General features: G+C 41.9%; 3 protein-coding genes across 4 annotated transcripts; 2 read left to right on the forward strand and 1 right to left on the reverse strand.

Annotated features, from left to right (window-relative positions):
- The first annotated feature begins 316 nt into the window (after positions 1 to 316).
- Positions 317 to 13,309, forward strand: cnsta (consortin, connexin sorting protein a). Of its 2 annotated transcripts, XM_086107219.1 has the most exons (14): positions 323 to 458; positions 1,158 to 1,243; positions 3,236 to 3,343; positions 3,632 to 4,003; positions 4,609 to 5,198; positions 6,338 to 6,368; positions 7,069 to 7,155; positions 7,612 to 7,693; positions 8,178 to 8,199; positions 8,303 to 8,363; positions 9,175 to 9,689; positions 9,957 to 10,160; positions 10,897 to 11,050; positions 11,360 to 13,309. In XM_086107219.1, the coding sequence occupies exons 3-14, from the start codon at positions 3,331 to 3,333 to the stop codon at positions 11,569 to 11,571; spliced, it is 2,343 nt and encodes a 780-aa protein (XP_085963345.1). In that variant the 5' UTR covers positions 323 to 458; positions 1,158 to 1,243; positions 3,236 to 3,330; the 3' UTR covers positions 11,572 to 13,309. The 2 variants fall into 2 exon arrangements, with proteins under 2 accessions (XP_085963344.1, XP_085963345.1); XM_086107218.1 differs by lacking the exon at positions 1,158 to 1,243 and having other exon boundaries at positions 317 to 458.
- Positions 13,310 to 14,642: 1,333 nt separating this feature from the next.
- On the forward strand, positions 14,643 to 18,036 carry LOC147207742 (uncharacterized). Its single transcript, XM_086107221.1, has 3 exons — positions 14,643 to 14,830; positions 15,774 to 15,895; positions 16,204 to 18,036. Exons 1-3 carry the CDS (start codon positions 14,723 to 14,725, stop codon positions 17,552 to 17,554), a joined length of 1,581 nt encoding a protein of 526 aa, XP_085963347.1. The 5' UTR covers positions 14,643 to 14,722; the 3' UTR covers positions 17,555 to 18,036.
- A 450-nt stretch (positions 18,037 to 18,486) lies between these two features.
- LOC147207743 (uncharacterized) lies at positions 18,487 to 22,880 on the reverse strand. The gene is made up of 7 exons (XM_086107222.1): positions 22,688 to 22,880; positions 21,402 to 21,527; positions 20,938 to 21,054; positions 20,795 to 20,851; positions 20,538 to 20,714; positions 19,508 to 19,621; positions 18,487 to 19,432 (listed from the first exon to the last, which is right to left on the reverse strand). The coding sequence occupies exons 2-7, from the start codon at positions 21,522 to 21,524 to the stop codon at positions 19,364 to 19,366; spliced, it is 657 nt and encodes a 218-aa protein (XP_085963348.1). The 5' UTR covers positions 21,525 to 21,527; positions 22,688 to 22,880; the 3' UTR covers positions 18,487 to 19,363.
- Between the last annotated feature and the right edge of the window lie 419 nt (positions 22,881 to 23,299).

Below are 23,299 nucleotides of genomic sequence, written 5' to 3' on the forward strand. Positions count from 1 at the left end.
AGAGTGGCTGCCTTTCCAGCAGCTCCTATATTTTGTTGTTCTACTTCTTCCTTTCATAACTTTGCTGCTGTGAATTGGGAATTTCTCCATTGCGAGACTAATAAAGGTTATAATTTATGAGAAAGTTCATACAATAAATATTTGTATTTAAATTAAATTAGTTATTTATGGAGATGATACAAAAATAATGCATTTTAATTAACTAAATGCTGGCTTTACCACGTTTGTCATTTGCCCCACTTTATATTCGGGCGACACCGAGGCACTCAGAATAAATGTTAGCAATATCGCCCCCGGTGGCCAATATTTGTCACTGCGACAACATCAGCAAGGTGTCACTGACTTCAGATCCAAGCTGTCACCTTTTCTTCAACCTTGCCAGCGAGAGGTGGCGTCCCCGTTGGATTACCTGCCCATCGACGATGCGAAACCAGTGCTCCTTCAGAAGCTAACGAAAAGTAAGGTTACTTAAAGCAAACGAATGTCCAATGACACAATTAAATGGTTCAAGTGTGTTGTGTGGTGCAGATGTGGACGGCGAGCTAACGTTAGCAACCAGTGCTGCTCTACTCTCCACTGAGACTCAACTGTAACCATAGCTGGAAAAATGCTTTATAAACCCCTCTTGACCAAGATAGTAACGTACTGTAGTTGGGTAGACATCCACGCCATGTGAATTTTGGCTCAGGAAACGTTACGATAATGCTAATTATCGTAACCGCAGTGAACCGTGGCATAGCGTTGTTTAAAGTAATACATTCAGCAACTAGCCAATGTTAAAGCAATCACGTGGGTGTTTAGCCGTGAACTAGCACATGTACTGTCGCCGAACCGAACTATGTGCTTGGTTGCACCAAGGCCTGTCGTGTCACAGGGAATGTGTGCCGCTGAACTTTAAAGATCGTACTGGTCCAGGCGACTCATACGTACCCGAGGGACATTTCATTAGGTACACCATGACGTTAATTGATAGTGAAGATACTGTTTGTGTTCCGACTGAGCTGTCCTTGTAGTTTGTGGTGTAGTCTGTCCATATACTAGACTCTAGTATTAGGTATTTCTCTTGGGTGGCTTTTGTTTTTTTTTTTCTTCCTGTCCTGCTTGCTGACGAGCTCTTTCCATTCCTCATGTCTTTCATTATTTATGACCCCCTGTAGAGAAGAGGAGAGGATGGGTGGTTGGATGGACAGGCAGCTCTGTGGGGGAGAGACACTTTGGGATGCTGATGATTTAAGAAACAATGGCAAGTAATGCACCAATGAGATTGGGCATGGAGGTTGTTATTGGTTAAATCTCAATATACGAATAACATGTTTATTGCATCTTATGTCCTTTCAGCACAGGATATCATCCTCTTGTATCTATCTCCGTGTCCTCTCCATCTTCTGCCCCCTCACCCCATACATCAGTTTCCTCTTTGTTCTTCCTCTTCCCTTCCACCTGGCTGCTTCATTTCCAGCATCTTTCAACTGATATCCAATGCTCCTCCTCTGCACATGTCCAAGCCCACTCAATCTGCTGCCTGTAGCTTTGTCTCAAAACCTCAAAATCTGCAAGTCTACTATCCCCTCTGATGAACTAATTCCTGATCCTGTACATCCTTGTCACTCCCCCCCCCCCCCCCAACAAAGAATCTCATCATCTTCAACTCTGCCAAAATTAACCTGTCTCTTCCTGTTTTTTGATCATTACTGCGGTCTCCGATATTCAACATGGTTGGTCTTGCTACCATCCTATAAACCAGTGTTTCTCAACTGTTGCCACCCTGGGCATTTTCCTAATGCTTCCAAATTGCAACCGTTTTTAACTTTTAAAAAAAAAAAATAATGATAAATAAAGGAAAATGTGCAATAGTAAACCCCCACCATGGGAAAAAAAACTTGTTTTTCTTCACAAGAACCATCAGTTGGTTTAAGATTAAGATTAAGATATCCTTTATTTGTCCCGCAATGGGGAAATTACAGTCAGAATTCAGAAAGGAAAACAGTGGGTAGGGAGAGGGAAAAAAAAACCACGCTCGAACTATCCTCTTCTGAGGATAATTTAAGTCCAGGATAAAAAAAAAGAGCAAGAGCAAGCAGTAGATTTCCCATTCCCGGTCAAGATTACTACTCTTACTGTTACTTTTGTAAAAAGTGCATTGCATACAGCAGTTCGCTCTTTTGAAATTCTTTTATACAGGCCTAGCACTCGTTTGTACCCTTACATGCAAACAAAAAGATACACAAATCGTCCCTTTGCCCCGTTGGACCATTTGTGTACCTTTTTCTAACGATAAGCGACACTCATTTATTATGTACTTACGAGTTCAATTGTCAGCCCCTACAGGGTGTTGACAATCCAAAGGCCAGTCTCCTAGGTGTGGACATTGATTTCCCGATTTTTATTTGCAAAAATGACTGCGCTGTGCTCTCAGAGGATTTCAGTAAGTCCCATACAGCAGGTTTGCAAATGTGGAAATTAAGCCATCAAAATATGCTTCGTCGTATCATTAAAGAGAAACAAGCTCAATTCCAACGGGGTGATAGGAAATGACCCTTTTGTGGCAGTCTATCAAAATATGTACCGGTAATTACTTGAAACCAATCCGGTGTGAAAAAGGTTGTGGACCACTGCTATACAGAACCAAAGTAAGTAAGGCAAATATTCTAGTATTGATGAACGCATAATCACTATACAATGCTGTATACGGCGATGTTGGCAAAATATCACGTCGTGTTCTGTGATCCACTATTAAAAAATGCAATGCATGTCATTGACTGATCTACAAGATAACTTTTTTTCTTTTCCTCTTCCCTTTTTTGTAAATGCTACATTACATTGCACATTACATGTTTCCCTATTTTTAGTTTTACTATACAGAGGTTGACTTGTATCTATGATTCTGCACTGTTACGAATGTTAAAATGTTACTTATAACGATCTCCAGAGATTTGTTGACCAGCTTCCAGGTAAATCAAATATGCGGTACAAACAGAGAGGTTTGCCAATTCTTGTTCTACAAGTTGTGGCACTGGTGTTTGCCATGTGTTTTAGATAATACCTTTTGTGACACTTACAATGTGCTCATAGGATTGTCCTTAGGGGCCAGAATGATTTGTTTGGCACCTCAGGAATGACGTTGGACCTGTTTTTTTCCCTTTTACCCCTCTCGCGCTTTACTCACACTGATGACTCAGATGAGCAGATTATTAGTTAACTTGTGTCATGTGTTTTTTGTTTTCCCCTTTCACAGCGGCCATTCTTCATTTCTCTCTTGTGACTGGGCGGAGGGCTTGTTTGACTGGCGAGAGCAAGCTGAAAGGTCAAAGGTTGTGAGGGTGGAGCCTGATGGATCATGGTGGTGAGTGTGATAAATGTAATAATCAAAGACACAAAGAAACATGTCATATGTCTGCATGCCCCAAATATTGATATTGAATTTCATACTTAGAGTAAACTAATTTATTGTTTCTTGTCTTTGAATCAATTGACCAGTAGCTCCAGATATTTACTAAACTTGGACAATCAAAAAGTCACCTACATACAGTAGATATGAGGTCAAATTTATTACCTAGTTTTACACTGCATTGTGAAATCAATGGATGTCTTTTTCTTTCGTTACGTTCATGTGTTTGCCCATTGACTCCAGGTCAGTTGGACAATGAGGGCGATGAGGGCAAAGTAATGTCACAAGTTGTGGTTGCTGAGGACGACTGTTGTGACAACAAACCCCACCCCGAACCTCACACTGCCCAACCTCAAAACCTCAACGAGATCAACCCAGCCACTCGGATTGAACAGACGTCAGCTCTACAAAATGATTTCGGAGCTGGACTCCCCTTGAAAGCGTCTCTCAACAACAATGGGGAGAACAAGGAGGAGTTGGAGAGACACAAGGAAGAAGAACAGGATACTGATGAGCTGATGAAGGATGAAGAGGAGGAATCGGAGGCATCAAGTTGCCAAATGCACTGCCAGTTTCCAGATACACCCATGAGTGATTCCTCCTATTCAGAAACAGGTACAGAAAGCAGGTGACAGGACATGGACAAAAATACTTTTTAAAAGTGAACACTTGAGAATTATTGAGTGCGAATTGTCAACGGTTATTTCTGAGTCCACTGCTCAATATTGAGTTACACCCTGGATTGGTCACTAATCAAACACAAAACAGCCATTCATGCTCACATTCACGTTGACACACATGGACTCTTTACAGTCTGAGGTACATTCTCTTAAAAAAAAACACACAAAAAAAACGGTATTTTTGTAAAGTGCTTTTTAATGTGAAAAATAGCACTCTGTTGTTGTACTTTATGAAAACATTACACTCATGACACAATTTAAATTAATGAAAAGTATTAAACAGTGTTTGCCACACGTGTATTTATTTATTTTTGCTTCATTTTACTTGCCATTGTGCTGCTCCTTCTGGAATGTGTGCAAGTGACCACGCTTGAGGGCAGTAAAATGCAGATATAAACACACAAATGAAGAACACTTTTCACAACTCTCTCTGTAACCTGCAGTTTTCACGTACATAAAACTACGTGTGCTTTGTCCAAACCTGCAAAGTATAAAAATAATATGCGCTTACACTTTATTTTATGTCCTCTTCCTCTGCAGGAAGTCTGCTGGAGAATCCTTTCAGTCCTGGGGCGAGTCCAGAGCCTACATCCCCTGTCCTCCAGGAAACATCATGTCCCATCAGCCGGTTGGAACTGGGCCGGAGTGAAGTGGACTTTGGTGGGCTCGCGTCCAGCACACCAGGACATGCCTTGATCACAGGGCCCGTGCTGTCTTCTCATCTATCTTTAACCTCAGACACAGGCCTGAGTTGCACTGATGGACCTGACCAGATCTCAGCAACGACTGCCAGAAATGCACACTCCACTTCAGAACCTCTTACCGCTTCCTCTCCCCCCATTGAAGGGCTCGCATGCCCTCGTCTATCTGACCTTCACTTGGAGACGACATCCGTCATGAAGCCCATTACTTCCGACGCAAATAATAGCCAAACAGCACAGCCCTTTGCCGTCTCTACAGGGCATACAACGACTGGCGCACACTCCACTTCTCAAATGACACCGACACACATAGATCCGTATACTTCCTCTTCAGTGCCCACCATAAGGCCCACCTCTACTCTGATGGCTTCCCTGGAACAGTTGGCCAAGAGAGGAGATGATACTTGCCTTCCACAAGACCTTCATCAGGTAACCAGGTTTTTTTTTTTGTAACTTGTATTTCACCACCAAATGTCCCAAATATTCTTACATCTTAAAAAAAAGACATATCTACCTATACCTCCTAGGTGTGGTGTCATTTTAAAACATCCACACAACGCTGTATTCACAAGACGCATACACAGTTATCATTACAATCAAATAGTTGCGTTTGCTACCTGCTGGACAAGATGTGTGCGTCGAGTTGAAAAATATTTCTCTCAGTTTGCTTCACTGATGCGTTAAGAATAGACACCTGCAAGAATGTGTTTTAGGTATGCAAGACTCGTTCCTAATGAGACCTAGAATTTCTTTCGAGCATCAATTTTAAACGTGCATTTTGGGAACACGCAGCACTTTTAAAAAGAGGTTATTCAAAAGAGCTGTCGATAGCGTGGTAGGAGGTGTGTTAAAGTTCGAGCGTACCTCTTGTTTTGCTCATCTGTGCATATCGTCGCTGTCCTTGTGAAAAACACACATGTCCATTTTTGTCCTTTTTTCTTTTAAACATTATGGGCTGGACACCCCGTTAACATGAAATGTTTTACAATGACGAAAATGGACATATAGGTACATGTTTTTCTCACAGGACAGTGTCAATAAAGATGCTTCGAGGCCAGCAGGTACAGTCATTATCTTATTGAGGTGTGCAACGCTTTCAGACCCACACACAATACTCTGGAGAGACTAGTTTAATAGGCAAAAACAACCGGTTGGAGACATTTTAAGGTCCGAGCTATTATTATTGACTTATGTGTACTGTCTATCATTATTTTAATTTGACACGTGGATTTGATCGAATCTTCTTTTCTTCTGCTAATAGGTCCTTCTAAATAGGTACTGGTCCTTTAAATTGAAATGTGAGAGCTGTTTGTGTCCTCTCGCTCATACTTGAGACACATACACACTTGTTCTGTAATCAGCCGAGCTACATAAAAGTGACACTGACACTGGCTGACGAGAGGTAGAGTTTCTCTTGTGGCATCTCCGTATTGGCCTGATGTTTTACCGCTTTCTTTCATTTTCATAGCATTTTGGCTGAATCTTGTTTCATCCTCCAGAGTGATCCTTCTCTCAGAAATGATAACTAACGCGTGACATGATTTGACGGTTGTTATCTCTCCCTGCAGATTGCCGAGGCCTCTGTCCATCATGAAGATTGTATCCTTATCATTGTATGTGTTGATGTGTTCAGGCATGGGCTTTTTTTTTTTTGTGGTGCGTAAATTTTTGTTTCTACATCGTACTCTGCAAGTCCTAAAAACTATCATCCCCGATTGACTATAAATTGTACGCACAGCTAACTGAAATTCATTTGCCCGGAAGGAGAAAAAAAAAACAGTGATAAACCACAGCAGAAAGCATCAGACAAAACTATTGGTCTTGATGTCAACCTATCTTTATTTGAACAAATACTCAAGCAAAGTGTTCTGGTAGTCATAACCAGTGAACCATCTGCCGTAATATAATCCGTCAAAGTAGGGGAACGTGCAATTCATCGTTAGAGAGATGTCAGAAAACAGGAAAAGGAGATGTCATCTGAGGAAAAAAAACCAAAGCATTTTAAGAAAGATACAAGGCAGAGCTTGCCTAGCTACAGCATGCCCTGCGTGACGTGACGCATGGCATCTCTGTAGAGGGGTTATTGAGCCAAGTCAAAGAAGTATTGTATTATGGTTGCTCGCACATATACATAAACATGAGCGCTACTTCATCCTCAACACGTTTCACTTTGTTCTGTCTTTTTTTTTTTTCTTCAGGCCACGACACAACTTATATGACAAGGAAGACAAGACGACGAATGCGGCCTTTGTTGTATCTCGAGAGCCATTTTGTATCTTCTTTAACTTGTGCTGTTCAGACCAGTTGGCTTTAGAGTGCATTCAACTGGAGAGGCTGTATCACCAAAGAGTGTTGGACAACCTGAATGCTCTCCAGAAACAGTGGGGTAATTTCCAGTAACCCATGCTACTTTTTTTCTGAATGTTTATTAGAACGCAGGACTAGTGGTGTTAAAAAAAAAACCTTTAGTTGAATACTTAACAATATAGAGACCACGTTCATATTCATGCTGCACTTTTTTAAATCTATTTGTCACCTAAGAAGTGACAAATACATTACATTACAGTGTCCTTCCATCCATCATTCTCCGTACTGCTTATCCTCACAAGATTCCCAGCTGACTTTGGGCTAGGGGACACAGATCAATAGATAGAAAGTTTGCCTTCTTCCTGTGTCCATCTGTTCTGAAACCTGCTCAGTTTACGTCACACTGAGCCCATTACAACCCAGTTCAGCGAGCTGACTTGAAGTCAAACAGTCGAGATACCTGACTACGTTTGAAGTCTCACCAATTTATTCATTGTACCGGTAATCATATTTCTCTCTTTTTTTTCCCTCTTAGAAAGTCGGTGTACAAGAAGTTCACCTAGCCCAGAAGCCCGACATCTGGACACTCTCAGAGACATTTGCCAGACACACACCCGGTCAGTGTGTGTCTTTGTGTTTACACTGTCAGGCAGGCAGACGAATGTCTTTTAAGTCACGCAGTTCCAGAAAACCTAATAAAGAAATAACACGTCAAGGAAAAATATACAGGACTGCATATCCAAAAATAAATACACAAGGTGGGAGGAGTGTAATGCTTGCGTGTGCAGCTACCTTTGCGTTATATTTTCTTGAAACTCCGTTCATACTCGCGTAAATGCAGAGTTCATCTTTATGCGGGGGGCGAGTATAGCAGTGATGATTCAAAGATACGACTGCTACTTGTGCACTTTCAGACATTTGAGCTGTCGTGCTGCTAAGGTTTCACCTCATTTGACTCACGCTTGTCACATGCTCAGAAACACACGCACGCACACATTTTAATAGCTTGGGAAATATGCTCAGGCTAATATTAGATATTAGATTGGCGGAGTACTCAAGCATCACCTATCTTACATGTCTTAATTTGTCTTCTTGTCATAGACCAAACGCATCGGATGCAGCGGTAAGACTTTTTTGTTATTTAAAACAGGGAGAAAACATATTCAATTGTTGATTTTTTATTTATTTATTTTTTTGCTCAAGAGTTTGTATATATGTGTTTACAGTCTGCATCTCTGGGCTTCTTAAGTCCCCTGCTTGAACAAGGAGATGCATTACCTCCATCGGGTGAGCGAGTGTGGGAGAGAGAGAAAGTTGTCACGCGCATAAAATGTTCCTCCATGTTAACAGAGGTTTGTTGCTGAAACAAGGTGCTCTGTTGTCTGTACGCACGCGGACAGCTTTTGATTGATCTCATTTGGATCTCACAATGTTTCGGTCATCGACTTCTATACTCTTGGTTGACCTGTTCAATGTCTGTTGCTGCGTACACGACTTGTTTCTTTCTTTTTTAGGATATTCCAAGTCGACATATGACCAATGTCGACCAATGTTTGTGTAATAGCTCTGATCGATTCTCCCCCCACTTCTCTCCGCTTATAAATGGTTTGCTTTTCTCCCATAGTCTTCTTGTTTGCGGAAAAGAAAAAAACTGAAACCCAAAGACAAAAAGAAGTACCATCTAATGTTGAAGCAATTAATCTAAAAAGTAATACCTGAGCAACTAGAAATATCCATCGGTCACCTGTTCTAACACTTGTGGGTGGCTTCACACAAAAGGTGCTCTGAAACAAAATCCTGAAATGTTGAACACATCGAAATGTGAATAAAATCTGGATTTCTGAACTTTGGCCTAACATCTTTTCATTTAAAACCCAACTGTCTTCATTATACAACAAAATCAAAGGAACTGACCTTGCCCTTCTAATACTTTTGGAGGGGAGTGTCTCCATTTGGGATGCCCCCCCATGAACAGAAAAGTAAATATTTTTGTAGAGAATGAATCCACCACTTGTTTTCAATATACTTCCTGTCTGTCAACGGTAGTAAAACATGTATATATTTTTTAACGTCCTAATTTGTGGCTCCTTTTCTTCAGCCCGTCACGCTGAAGGGAGGATGGAGAATAGAGCCGAAGACTCCTCCTGTCCACAGACCGTCCATCCACTCACACCCTCCATTCATCTGTCACATGGACTCGATTACCCCGACAAAAAGGATAGGGAATCCCCCGAATGCAATTTAGAAGGGACGGATGGTTTCCATGGGACTGAGCGGGCTGAGGAGGAGGCCAGTGGCACAGAGCAAGGGGAGTGTCCGGAACACACCACTCCAGACGTGTTACACCCCTCTGAAGCTGGACAAATGGATCAGACCAAACCCGCAGAGCAGCAGGGAGGAGATTTAGGTTCGACACAGGAAAAGGAGGTGAATAGGGAAGACGAGCGGAGCAATGTAGGAGAGGCAGCAGAGCCGCTGATGATGGAAGATGAGACTGAAGAAGAAGAGGGCGAGGGAGGGACGAAAGCAGTCGGTGGGTTAGATGTGGAGGTGGGACATCTGCACCAGGAAACTCAAGAGGCAGAAAAAGAGGAGATTTGTCAAGAGATCAAGGTACAAATCCTATTTTGTTCAAGTGGTTTTGCTATTCACGTTTTTTTTTTTATGTCAATATTTTACAGTCAAGTTTTATATTTCTTTTGGCGGTAGATTTGGTCTGACCTGTTGAACTTTTCAAGTGCCTCTTTGTTGCACTTGCCGCTTAAGGAAAATCTTCTCCCAAACTGTTAGCGCAAAGCTCGTAGGAGTGGAACATCTGTTGCTATTCCCTGAATATGGATGTGTACTCTGTAAAGCGCTGCGTTTCGGTCTCGGCTGCAGGGAGGAAATCAAAGCAGCCTGCAGAAGGAGGATGATGATGATGATGCCCATCTTCCTAAAGAGGCTCTTCTGAAACACCCCAAGCGGGGCAGCGAGGAAGGGGAAGAGGAGGAGGAGGAGGACGAATACGAGGCTGAGCGGGCTGATTTCTTCCCAGAAGCGATCACACTGGACGACATGGCAAAACTCATCACTGTCGAGGAGGTCTGTACACCTTCGCGCTTACTTAATAGTTCAGCCTTTGACTGCACATGCTCATTGTAATTTTCATGGGCCGCACAACATTATTGCCATACCCTGCTCCTGTCACGTTGCCCATGAAAGCTAATTTAGCGTCTCCCTGAACGCATTTGATACATCAATTTCAAATGTCAGCATTGGCAAATGTGCTAACGTGCCCTACAAGGGCAGCTGAATTCCAAGGGTCTTCAGTTAGTGCCAAGTTGCCATTTATTGATTGTTTGGGATGTGCCATGCACACCATTGGTCTCGAGTTGCTCTCTGTAATTTTATATGACTGAATGGGAAATGCCGCTGGTGTACGGTATGTTGTCGTGTCTTATCTTCACAGTCTGATTTAAATATGCTTCATTTTTTGTCAGTCCCAGAGATTGTTGACAGCCATTTTTTGTGTACCCCCCAACATAACTACTCAGACATTATTTTGATATCTATGCTGCTACTGTTGTCGAACCAAAGGCAACAGAGGTCGGCATCCATTATTGCTGACTCGCCATTTATTGATTGTCTGGGGCATGTGCTGCCGACTGCAGCGTAATAAATGTTTTGGAGGGAGGGTGCAGGATGTAGTTCAGAGTTCGGTTCTGCTTACTGTGCCATGCACTGGCACCTAGTATTGAGTCCAAAGCCGAGTCTTTAATAAAGAAAGCGATGGAGATGGTTTTCATCATATTCTGTTCTTTATTCTGTGCTCTCCCAGATGTTTCCTGCCTCTGGCCTCATCTCCATTTTGAAGAAGAGGAATTTGCCTTCCGACAATTTTAGTATGTCTGCTAGTCCGGATTCCAGGTCCAACAAACCCACGACCAAAAGACGGGTCCGCTTCAAAGTAGCAGATGATGGCTTTGATAGTGGTGAGTTTCTGGTTTTTCGCCATGATATTTTTCTCATATACCTGAAATGCATGAATCACCAGTCATTAGTCTACCTGGCTGACTTCAGTGTGGGTTCAGTTCCCGCTCAGTGACTTGAGAGTGCTTGTCTGTCTCTGTATCAAACCCCGTGATTGACTGGAGACTAGTCCAGAGTTTAGTCCATATTTTGCCCAGAGAAGGGTTAGGATAGATGCAGCTATGGTACAGAAAATGGATGGATGGGATGGCCGGAAGGCCTAATTTGCCTACCCTTTATTAAGTAATCAATTTTAAACTCTATTTTTGCAGATGTTGGTGGCAGAGACTCCTGCCTGCTACTCTTTCTGCTTTGTCTGGTTACTGTGGTGATCAGCATGGGCGGCACCACCCTTTACTGTGCTCTGGGTGACGTGCACTCCTCTGTATGCCAGGACTTTTCCAGAAATGTGGACTTTTACTTTGGACAGGTGCAACGCGCAGTAGCTCAGATCCATCAATGGTTAGGCCCGGGTTCGACGTAACGGCTCGTCACAAAAGGGACAGACAACAATCTACTTCGTACAGGTCAGTGTCATCCAGGAAATGAGAGAAGTGGGGACATGTCAGGACCCCCAGAGTTAAGAAATCTACCAAGTCTGGATCCATACTTCTCACTGGCCTCACTCAAGATCACAGGAATAACGACTGACACTGCAGTCAGGTGTTTTAAGGGAAAAAAAAAAAAGGTTTTAACCGGAGGGCTCCAACGTGCTCTCTACACATGCTGCACAAATAACGGCCTCATGGGCATTTTGCAAAACGTTGCAACCTCCAGGGTTGCTTTTATGAACTTGTATTTTTTTGTCTAATCACAAATGAAAAAAAATTCGTGCATTGCTTAAGTCTTAATCATGTCTTAACACGCTGAATGAATGTTTTCAGTCATATGTAAGGCATTTACGCAATCTTCAAGTTTTCTTTTTAATCGAAATTGAGCTGTTGCCGGACCACAGACAATTTACGGCAAATGACACTGTTCTTCAGCTATGCATTGTTCGACCACTTGGCAGTGTGTTCCACTTGTACTTTTATAAATTGATCTAAAACTTACAGCTACAGGAATGTTTAACATGACCGGTACGATTTGTTATGTTGTTGTAATATTGCAATATTATCCTCAGACTAGAGACCTCTTGCAACTAATACTTATTCAATATCTGTGTGATGTTATGTAGCATTGTGTCTGCCCAGTTGGGTCTTTGCATCTCAGGATTTCTGTGAGAGCCACTGCTGTTTTGTTTCCTCAAATTTGAAAGTTTCTTTACCCTTTGGGTGGAGAGCTTTTCTTCACCATTCAATTTTGGATTATTAAAGCGTTTCTGCATCCGGTACCTATACATGTCCTGTTGCATGTCGTGTCGGATGCCCACAAACAGGCTGAAAATATAAAATACTGCAAAGTTATAGTTTTTACACATCAGAGGAGCTTCCATGCCGTGTCTTATATGCATTATGAATCGTCTTAGATTAAAGCAGTATTATCAAAAGTTCACATCATGATGGAAAGCATTGTAGATTCCTTCTTGTTTTTATTTGCACGAGTCGTCTGGCTGGCTCAGATGACTCGGATTTTGTTGTTTAATTGTTTCTTAATTTATGACTCAACAGATGCAAACATTTTGATCAGTTTGATCATTTTCCTCACTTAATTGTTGTTGCACATTAGAGAAGCTTTTAATCTTTCATGTTGGCATTACTTATCGAGCTACTTTCTTATCTTGTAATCATTGCTTTTTAACAGCACTTGTAATTTGTTTTTGTTTTTTACTTTTCTACCAGGCAGGTCACATTATTGTCACATTAGATAATCATGTTCGTCCTCTCTTATGAGCATAAATGTACAAAAAGAGCTTACAGAAAAATGGCAATGTGTATCATTAAGTTCTGCGTGACAGTCATGAGCTGACGACAGCCATGTTCACTTTGGTCTGAAAATTTGTGGATGTCCCACGTTAAAACGAAAACGTCTCAGTATGTTGAGAATTTGTGTTGAAAGAAATACATTTAAAAAAAAGTCATGTAACGGTAAATGTCTTTGTTGCCTGCAGATTTTAATGTAAAACATGATCTGAACTTTTCTATTTTGTATTTTCTTTTAATGAAATCTTAACAAAGCATTGTTTCCAATCAAATCACTGAGGTTTGATCTTGGGGAGAAAAAAAAATCTTTGGTACCTGTTCATGTCTAACCTGAAGTAAAGTCTGGGGTTGAAACATGGATTTAATTGTGGGGTTTTTTTTCCTTCTGCTGTATTTGTCTAGGGCCCGACTCACTGTCAAGAGTACCGGTATATAACTCTAATACATCCATCCATTTTCCGAGCCGCTTATCCTCACGAGGGTCGCAGGTGTGCTGAGCCTATCCCAGGTGTCTTTAGGGTACACCCTGAACTGTTTGCCAACCAATCGCAGGACACATATAGACGAGCAACCATTCGCGCTCACAATCACAACTATGGACAATTTAGAGTGCTCAACCAACCTACCATGCATGTTTTTGGAATGTGGGAGGAAACCGGAGTACCCGGAGAAAGCCCACGCAGGCATGAGGAGAACATGCAAACCCCACACAGGAAGGCTGGAGCTCGGAATCGACCCCTGGACCTCTGAACAGTGAGAATTTGTATGCATGTCGGAATGCACCATATTCTATCACTAAACCTTTGTTAATGCAGAAGTAAATTAATTGCGGTAAATATTTGTATTATACCGTACATCTAAAACAATTACGTGATGAACTTTATGTACAGCGATAACTGAACATATGTTATAGTTATTCTCGCCCTTTGAAATCTTGGTAAAAACAGAAAAACTTCAACCAAAAAAAACCATTTAATTAACATTGAGTCTTTGAAGAAAAACATCTTGGACCCTCATTGAAATGAATAAAAAGATCCCATGCTAAGATCTCCAGCACTATTATTAATACTCAACATTTGAATGGGATCCAAACAGAAGCGCGACCTTTTTTCTACTCCCTAAAACTGGACGGCGGACGTGGCCGACAGTCGTCTGTAAATTCAGTGTATCCAATAAGAATACACTGTCACATTGTTTTCCAGTCACGTATCATATCACCAATTACTTTTACAGTAGGTATCATTAGTTCAGGGAGCCTGATTTGTCCCGGCCTCTATTTTAAATGGCTCACGATGCGTGTCAATCACATATTTCCACCGGTCACATGCCAGGGAAAATGTAGTGTTCTAGTAACGGTAGATGGGGTGGGAATGGGGGGGTGGCGATCACGTGATGTGATGAGGTGGAGATTTGAACATGACAACACTATCAGCGTGGCACGGGGGGCATTTCCTTTGTACACTAACGACAACGATGGAACCACATGTTTGTTTACACAATTGTTGTATGGCAACAGCGGTAGTTTGGAAGTGACATCTCTATCCGTTCCCCTCAAAACACACAAACAAGTTGTTGTCCCAAATATGTGAAGCTTTATTCGCTACAACTCTGTGCTCAGTGGTTGGTACCCAGTGGGACGAGCTTGTTGGACCCTCCATACGGAGCCATGGAAATGGGCACGTCAGAAGCCCACTCTCCATATATGCACCTGTTCCTCTACGTCATACCAATGTTGCAGAGCCAAAAGCTTGTGATCGCTTTCCGAAGGGGAGCATGTGCGTAGATAGTACACCGGCTATAAATCGTACTCCATGGATTCTAGCTCCATTCAGCCCACTGTGCGCACACAGGATAAACTCCTTTCTTCACCACGACATGGAGGTAAGAGAGAGAACGTCTTAACCGTGGTTCAATGAAGCAAGTTTCACTTGTTTCTACCTAATATGATACATTGATTTTTGGAATGAAAGTGATTAGATTGAATGAGGGTATACCCTTATGTGCATCCTCTTTCCACTTCCCTCTTCTTGTTGTTCAACCAGGTTCTTATTAACTACGCATTAGTCTATGATTTAGTATGTGATGTGTATGAATAACACTGAAAGGTCATTTTATTAGGTACAACTGGACAAACTATGATGAGGCAAATACTTAAAAATAATGTGTAAAATGTATATTACAGTAATATAATTGAATGACCCTGCTAACAATGTTTATGGCAGTACTTTGTTATGCAGTGTTGTAGAATTGCTATGATGGTAGAAATAAATATTAAGACTTCACATCCATCTCCAAATGCCAGGGTTTTTTTATGATTTATTAAAATGAGACCAAGACCAATCAATATGGAATTCTTATCACTATTAACGTGACCTATAAGCAACAACGTATTTCAATCCACAAATATGTAAAAAGAATCCGTATCCGTGACAAGGGTCACAAATGTGTAACATGAATCTACAAATGTGTGATTGAAGTCACAAATGTGTAACGTGACTTGAGTCACACATTTGTAACATAAATTTGCAAGGCCTACATTGATTTGTATGTGTAATGTACGTGGTTAAATGTGTCCATTTGTAGATTCATTTGACACACTTGTGACCGTGGTCACGGATACCGATTCTTGTTCCATATTTGTGGATTGAAATATGGATTTGTAATTGGTTTTGCTACAAGAATGGGTCGCGCGTGGCTGTTTTCAGAGTTAACCAATCACATTCAAATTCATGCTAAATGGGAGTCAGAACACACCTGTTAAGGTTTAAATGCAAGTGCTAGAATACATTCTTTTATTGACACTCAGCGTACTGTCTATATGAAGGACGTGGGTCGCCATGCAGCTTCGTTGCTGGCGAGTCTGAACCATCAACGAGAACAAGCGAACTTGTGTGACTGCGTGCTCAGACAGCGAGAGGACCCTGCTCATCTCTATCCAGCGCACAAGTAAGTCGTAGACTACTAAAACTCAATCCTTTGGAATATAATGCTCGAGCGTGATACTCTGGTGAACCATTTCGATAATTGTCAGTGTAAGAATATGCTAAGGTAATTTATTTTAAGGTAAAAGCCTCTTAATCAGAGGTGCGAATAATAGTGGAGGGCATTGTACCAGTTTCTTATCATTCAAACAGATTTATTTATGACTCCACTTGAGTGAATGAAACAGATCATTTATTCTTAGTGCACAAACCTAAAACATACGTATTTTTTTGTTTTACATTACCTCCCACGTTTACTTTTATCTCCATCAGATGTATTCTGGCTGCCTCCAGTCCAGTTCTGGCCAGTATCCTCTCCACGACAGGTTCCTTGGTGGATCTCCAGGCTCCGTGTTTGGCCCACTCGGTCCTGGAGCTCGTGTTGGACTTTATTTACACGGGAGTTCCGCCTCCCGCTCGGAGTTGGCAACAGTACTGCGATCTACTTGCTGCTGCCCACCTCTTGGAGATGGAGCAACTGCGGGAAGTTCTAATGAACACTCCACCGATGGAAGGGAATGACGCAAACAGAGCCTCTAGTGAACCTTTGAGAACTTGCGAAAGTCTTTTTCCTCAGGAGCTGGATCACAATGTAACACACACCACTGATTTGTCGAGTACAAACACAGAGAAGTGGCTACGAGCACAAGAAGACCAAAAACATGTGCTCCAATTTACAGCCAATGTGGACCTCGGTTCTTTATCTTCCTCTTCTCTGTGCAGTGGGGCAGTACCGGTCATACGTCACAGCGGCAGAGCTGCAACTTTGCCATCGGGCCTCCAAGTGGCTTCTTGGGAGGAGACTCACCAGTGCAGGCGCAAGCATTGTATCGATAACTCACAGGAAATACCTCTTGCGAAAGACTTCTATGCACACAGATACTGTGAAAATCAGAGTGGAAGAAAGGATGAACATGTCAGGGAGAACCTGGAAGACAATCGTGGACTTGCCGAGACAAGAGCACAGCAGCAGGAGGACTCAGAGCAGTCTCGACGTGAGCCGCTCGCCAACAACGGGAACACTGAAGTCACACATCCACACCTAAGTGACAACAATGTGCTTGATCCTGAGGAGATGTTTTACCAAAGAGGCCTTCATCATCCCACAGCCAGTTCACCAGAGCAGTGCGGTGATGAAGAAGAGGTCGGGGTCTCCAGCGGTTTCGAACCTGTAAACCGAACATCCGGTCTTCCTCTTCTGGGCGAGACATTGGCACCAGAAACTGTGTCTGTAATTGATCACGGTCACACAAACAAAGATCACGCTGGGGCTTCATCCCATAATGCAAATGGACATTTAGCGGTGAGGGAACACCATGTGAGGTGTAAAGAGGCCTACACAGCTCCCACCATGTACAATCACATTCAAGCGTCAACGTCCACGCCCAGCACGCTGCGGGCCAGCCGCCACCCGTTTCAGTGTTCGCTGTGCACGCGCTCCTTCAGCCAGCGAGGCACCTTGAACAGACACATGCGCACTCACCTGGGGGTGAGGCCCTTCCCCTGTCCGAGGTGCCCGATGACCTTTTCCCGCCAGTACCGCGTGACGGAGCACATGCGCGTACACCAGCGCTGCAGCGACCTCCCGAGTGACTTTAGTAAGTCTTCTGTCTCCTCAATTTGATGGGCAACACAAAGAGGATTGAATGAGTTAAAAGTGAAAAAAAAAATGCATAAAAGACACGGAATGAATATTTTAATGAGGTGCAATTCGTGAAGTATCCGCTAGGGGACGCACTGTTTTGATCAGAGAAGAAGACGACAGCCGTCTCAGTCTGTCACTGAGACAGACCCAACACAGCAGACAACACATACAAGGACATGTGAACACTTTTACACATTTAATAGCACTCTACTTCGTTTGTAAGGTGTAGGCAAGGATTAAATTTAGATTTTATATGCACATGTGTAAATGGTTTTAATCCTTTCTTTATAAATCTCGTTTAATCTTAAAGTGCATTACTATATTTTTCAATACTAATTGTTAAAATTTTGTGCCTTTGTACAATCAGTGGGATCAGTTGCAATGCATATATGTGAATGACAAAAGTAAATTGCACATTTGTCTAAGGAAATCTAAGGTGCTCCATGAAATGTTTTATAAAAGATATGTTCATTAAATGTCAACATTTTCCTAATGTTCTTGTGCTTCTTTAGACCAAAACAAAGGAAAGACATATTATTTTGGTTATTTATAGCAGAGTATGGTATAATTTTAATGGTCCGGCCCACTTGACATCTACCGAGGCCATATGTGACCCACAATGTGAAATGAGTTTGACATCCCTGCTTGAAACACATTTAAATGCAATAAAACACACTTTTTAATGTATTCCTTTGTAACCACTCTCAAAAATGAGAGGAAAAATGTTGCTTACTTCTGGCTGTTTGTCATTCCCAGTCAAAATTTAATGTAAAACTGACGTAAAACAAAAGACAATATTTAAACATGTTCAATCTGTGATAAACTAGAGTCCCCAAGCGCTATGCTAACATATGGCTGCTAAACTGCTACTTAAACACAGACACAGCAAACAAGACATACAGATCATCCAACAATATTCACAGGCATTTATTATGAATGACAAACCTCTTTTTATTGCTGTGAATAGCGCTGCGTGCCTTCCAGTCAACCTCAGTGCTGCCCGGCATGTTGTTGGTATAATTTGGCACTACATTGACGTTTCACAACTCTACATTTGTACTGCAAAACCCATAAAGAGACGTTTAAACATCTGTGACGTAATGGTTAGGGTTTAAAATGCGGAACGCTGATATGTCACTTAGCACAAGGTACAGGATGGATTATACATCATTAATTAAGGCGACCATTCCAATGAATGACTATTCTTCATTTATACAAGTCAGTTTTTACTTTTGATTGTAACAGCGTTGTCAAAAAGAGTATTCATTTGCACTTTATATACCAAAAGTGATCTTCGTGTCCATTATATGTTTTTATTAATGATACAAGGATAATTTTCGGATAACTTTTTGTCACGGTTCTGTTTGTGACCATCAGGTGGCACTGTAGGGCTCCACCTGCAGCGGCACACCTGTTGGTCATTACGTCATTAGTTGTATAAAAGGACTCCCGGCACGACAATTGTTTGTTTGCTGTCATTGTTTGTCTGTCATGTTTCAGTCATGTTTCGATCACTGTTAGTTTTTTAGCTTCAGCCATGGTTTTTGTTTGATACTTTGGATTCTTTTTGTTCTTAGGACTTTGTTTGTTTTGGATTTAGTTTTTTGTGTTTTTATCAATACAATTTGTCAAGTTCACCCTGCTCCTCCTTCCTGCCTGCTTATTGGGGTCCTCCACCACCACCATACGTGACACTTTGATCATATTGTGTTATGCAAAAACACCACAACACGCCAAATTGAAGCTTAATTCCAAGGTCAAGTCGTAATTTCTATAAATTTGTACACACTAATTTGACTGTTCGTCTTGTAACTCAGTCGGTGCTGCGTCGGCTGTTCTGGACATGACAACAATGGCCTGAGGAGAAAAGAAGAAACCTTACTGCGTGACAACATGAAATCACGTTACCCCTTCAAGGTTTTGTGGGCATACCTGGCTGCGAGTGGAACGCAGGGCTGCTGTGGCCAGCGATGACATTACGATGAAAATAATCAAACCGACAAAGACATAGCACATGAAGACCATGGACAATGTCAGTTTGACAACCTGAAAATAGATACGCATAATAAACTTACGTCACCAAGATATGAGTTGTCATTCGGTTTCCAACCATCCTGGCAACACACCTTCTCAGCCCTTATTTTGCTTCTCTTGACGTCACGGGGAAATCTATTGCGCTTCACACCTTTGCAGCTTTATGTGTGACGTCCTGCAGCCATGCATGTGCCCATTTTTCACCGTATTCATTCAAAAATGTTGAAAGGTTCACGAACAAAAATTGAATTGCATGCTAGCGACGGCAAGCAATGAGCTGCATAAGGCGCATGTAAAACCATGTGAGTTACGCTAGCACCAGGTCTCATAGCGCCACATACTCCAAAGTGGATATCTTTTTTTGTGGGGGCGAATCTGGGATGATCTACAGGACAAACGTAGTCCTTCAATAATATTGAAATTTTGAGTACGTTGATTTTCATGTGGGGGGAAAAATGCGAATGCGGGTTGATTTGGTGTTCAGCAGTTTTGTGCTGTCCTTGAGTGGTTGCTTTTATGCAAGAGAGCCTTTTGCACTGAGGGGAAAAACATTCTCAGCATGTGGTTATTTTGTTGTTTGCTTCAAACCCTTTGGTGTTGGGTTAGGATTGAAGATCTTTTATACATGCATCGAGAAATGTATTATGAAAAATGAAATATATGAGTAGCACGTATTTTGCACGTATGTACGTATTTTGTCCAGATTCAAAATGGCATTTTGTCAAACATTGGGTTAGAAAGTGCATGCTACTATGTGTATGCCCCTTGTGGGACTGATTAATAACTGTTACCCCATCCGGCATTTCAGGTGCCCGTTCCTACAGTGTATTGAGTTAGATTTGGTATTACAAGTACCGGTGTGTTGCACTATATACAGTGATACAACTAAAAGCCAAACCTTGTACTGTATAATATAAACAGTATTTACATCAGTCTCCGCCCGCAAAATTCTTTCCTCCTCCGTGGATGTCATGTTGTCGACTTCAACAAACTCATCGGGGGTGTAATAATAATAATCAAAGTGTTCCATATCGGGAATGACAATAATGGCAGTCCACACTGACGCCAGTATGGCCACTACGCTGAGAGCCAAGGATACAGTCACCTAAATGTGGAAAAACATTGAAAAAAAAATTATTCCACTACCTTGAAATGCATCTTTGAAATATTGCAAATGATGCTTACTGTTCGTTTGGTTGGGTTGTGTTCGGTTATAATAAACAGAATCCCACATATTATGAACTGCAAGAGAAAGAAACTGTGCTTATGAACGTACTTGCCTTGTTGTCGATGCAAACAGTACAATCAACCACTTTGTGTGGACTCACCAGTGCTCCAATCACGTACCCTGGTGGGATGGTTTTAAATACATGGGAATAATGAATTTGTTCTGCCATAACAATGGTGGTAATGACGAACGATACTCCCATGATAAGCACGGCAATCTGGAATTGTAGTTATAGTGAAATGTGAAAAAAAAAAAAAAGAAGAGTTTTAGTTCAGTAAAAGTTTTACAGGCGAGGTCAGGGATCTCCAAGTCCGGTCCTTGATTCAAATGATCAGCTCATCCGCACGCTTTTCACAAGTTAACAATCCCTCATTTGAATTAAGTGTGCTGGAGTGAAGTAAGTAGTATCTAAAACAGGCTCCTGATGACCGGACTTGAGGATCCCTGGACTAGATGCAGTATGTATGTTGAGCTTCCAAAACAGTCACAAACTTTAGTAGAAGCCACAATAGTTTGTTCATTACTGGCCATCACTGTAAGTGGTGTAACTGTGTGATGTCTAACCCCAATAAGCTGCGGTTGAGCATTGATGAACCGATGTAGGGGTTTAGCTCCTCCCACCGTGGTGTTTTGGGAAGCATCATTGTTTCCACGAGTTTGGCTCAGAGATAAGAGCTCCACAGACATGTTCTAAAACAAACATGAACATACAAGTCAGCTAGTAGGAAAGAATGGAGTGAAAACCGTTCAATAATTGTCACACAGGTTAAATCAGGAGTGCCCAACCAGTTGATCGCGGTCAACCTGGAGTCTGCGGACTGCTCGACTGTGAGGAGTGTAGGAGGAAATGGGGGGGGAACATTTGTGTGTTTGTCTTTGTGTTATTAATATTATATATTTATGTGATAGCGTACATTGCATTGTGTCGGGGTTGGTGAATGCACAATAATAGTAGTGAAAGAAATGACGAATGCGCAAAACATGATCATTCAGCCCTTGGTGCTTCCAGGAAGTCTTCAGTCTGGTTTTGTTCTGGACAGCTGAAAACCTTTATTTGTGGGGCCTTAGTTATACATCGCTTGCATAACTGCACAACTATGTCAACAATCCGAAAGTATTCACACATGTTTTTCATGAAAAGACACGCAACTCCCAGCTTTGTCACGAGTGGTCAAGATGAATACAACAAGACAGTCATTTTAACTTTCTAAATTTGTGTTAAAATACTGTAATCTCCAAATATCCTTTACTGCAGGTGGAAAAGACGCCCCACCACCCCCAAAAAGAGACGAAGCAAAATACGTAGAAAAGCAAGTGTGGAAGTCGTAGTAAAAAAAAATATTTTTTTCCAGAGCTGCGAAAAAAGAATTCTCCTCATTCACTCCACTTAGGGGCAGTGTGTGTGTGTGTGTGTGTGTGTGTGTGTGTGTGTGTGTGTGTGTGTGTGTGTGTGTGTGTTAGTTATCTCAAATAACAAGGAAGGGAAATGGACTCAAGTATTCCGGTTTTCTGTTTAAAAGCATGACTCTTTCTTGTGTTGTGTAGTAGCTAGTTTGGATTCAGTAGCACAGGGGACGATTTTTTTTTCACGTGAGTGCAACACGTCGATAACAAAACAAGAAGGGTGCTCCACCGAAGTTAGCGGAGAGGCTCCAATCACAAATATGTGTCACACAGGTTAAGCATTTCCTGAGTTTTATTAGATATTCTAAAATATTTTTATTTTCGATTTTGGAGTACTTCTACTAGTTGAAGGATAGCTGGAGCTGATTTGGGGCGAGCGGCCATAAGAATGACCAGCCCATCGTAGCGTGCAAGCCCTCCGTTGACAAACAATCCTTCGTACTCACAGGGTCGATCTCAAAGCTTCGAACACGACCAGCAAGTTGGTTTCATGCCGCTATATTCAAGAGCTTCTTTCTCGGCTGTCTTGAATAAGGTTCGAGACTAGTTTAAATCGAGGGGCCACTTATGTATCCACTTATGAAATATTATTTCTCAACGCTTCATCGTGGATCACGTCACACTGAGCTGAAGGCGGGACACGCCCCGCTGCAATATGATTGGCTGATGGATCCAAGCAGAACAATGTGAGGGTTTTTTTCTGCATTGTGGCGGTGTTATGAATTACCTGTACACTGACATGAACCAACCTGATTGTTTTTAGTTTGTACAAACGTGAGACGTACGTAATACTTTCATCTGATTTCATCTGCTGAGCCAAGGGCGCGTACTGCCCGGATGCAGCAGTCTATCATATTGCAGCAGGGCGTGTGGTGCCTGGAACTGCCGAAGTAGTTTTTGCTTTTGGTCATTTCTTGATTATTTCAGTTGAAATGTATACTGTATATTTGTCTTGGGAGATTATTCGATTTTGGGCAGTATTTAATAGTAAAAATTACTCAAGTACTCTGGCTAAAGGTTTCTCATCTAAGTGTATACTGAGAGTCGTGTGAACTAGT

This window comes from Hippocampus guttulatus, chromosome 3, assembly GCF_054856545.1.
Source record: "Hippocampus guttulatus isolate MCC_2025c chromosome 3, RoL_Hgut_1.0, whole genome shotgun sequence".
Taxonomy (NCBI): domain Eukaryota; kingdom Metazoa; phylum Chordata; class Actinopteri; order Syngnathiformes; family Syngnathidae; genus Hippocampus; species Hippocampus guttulatus.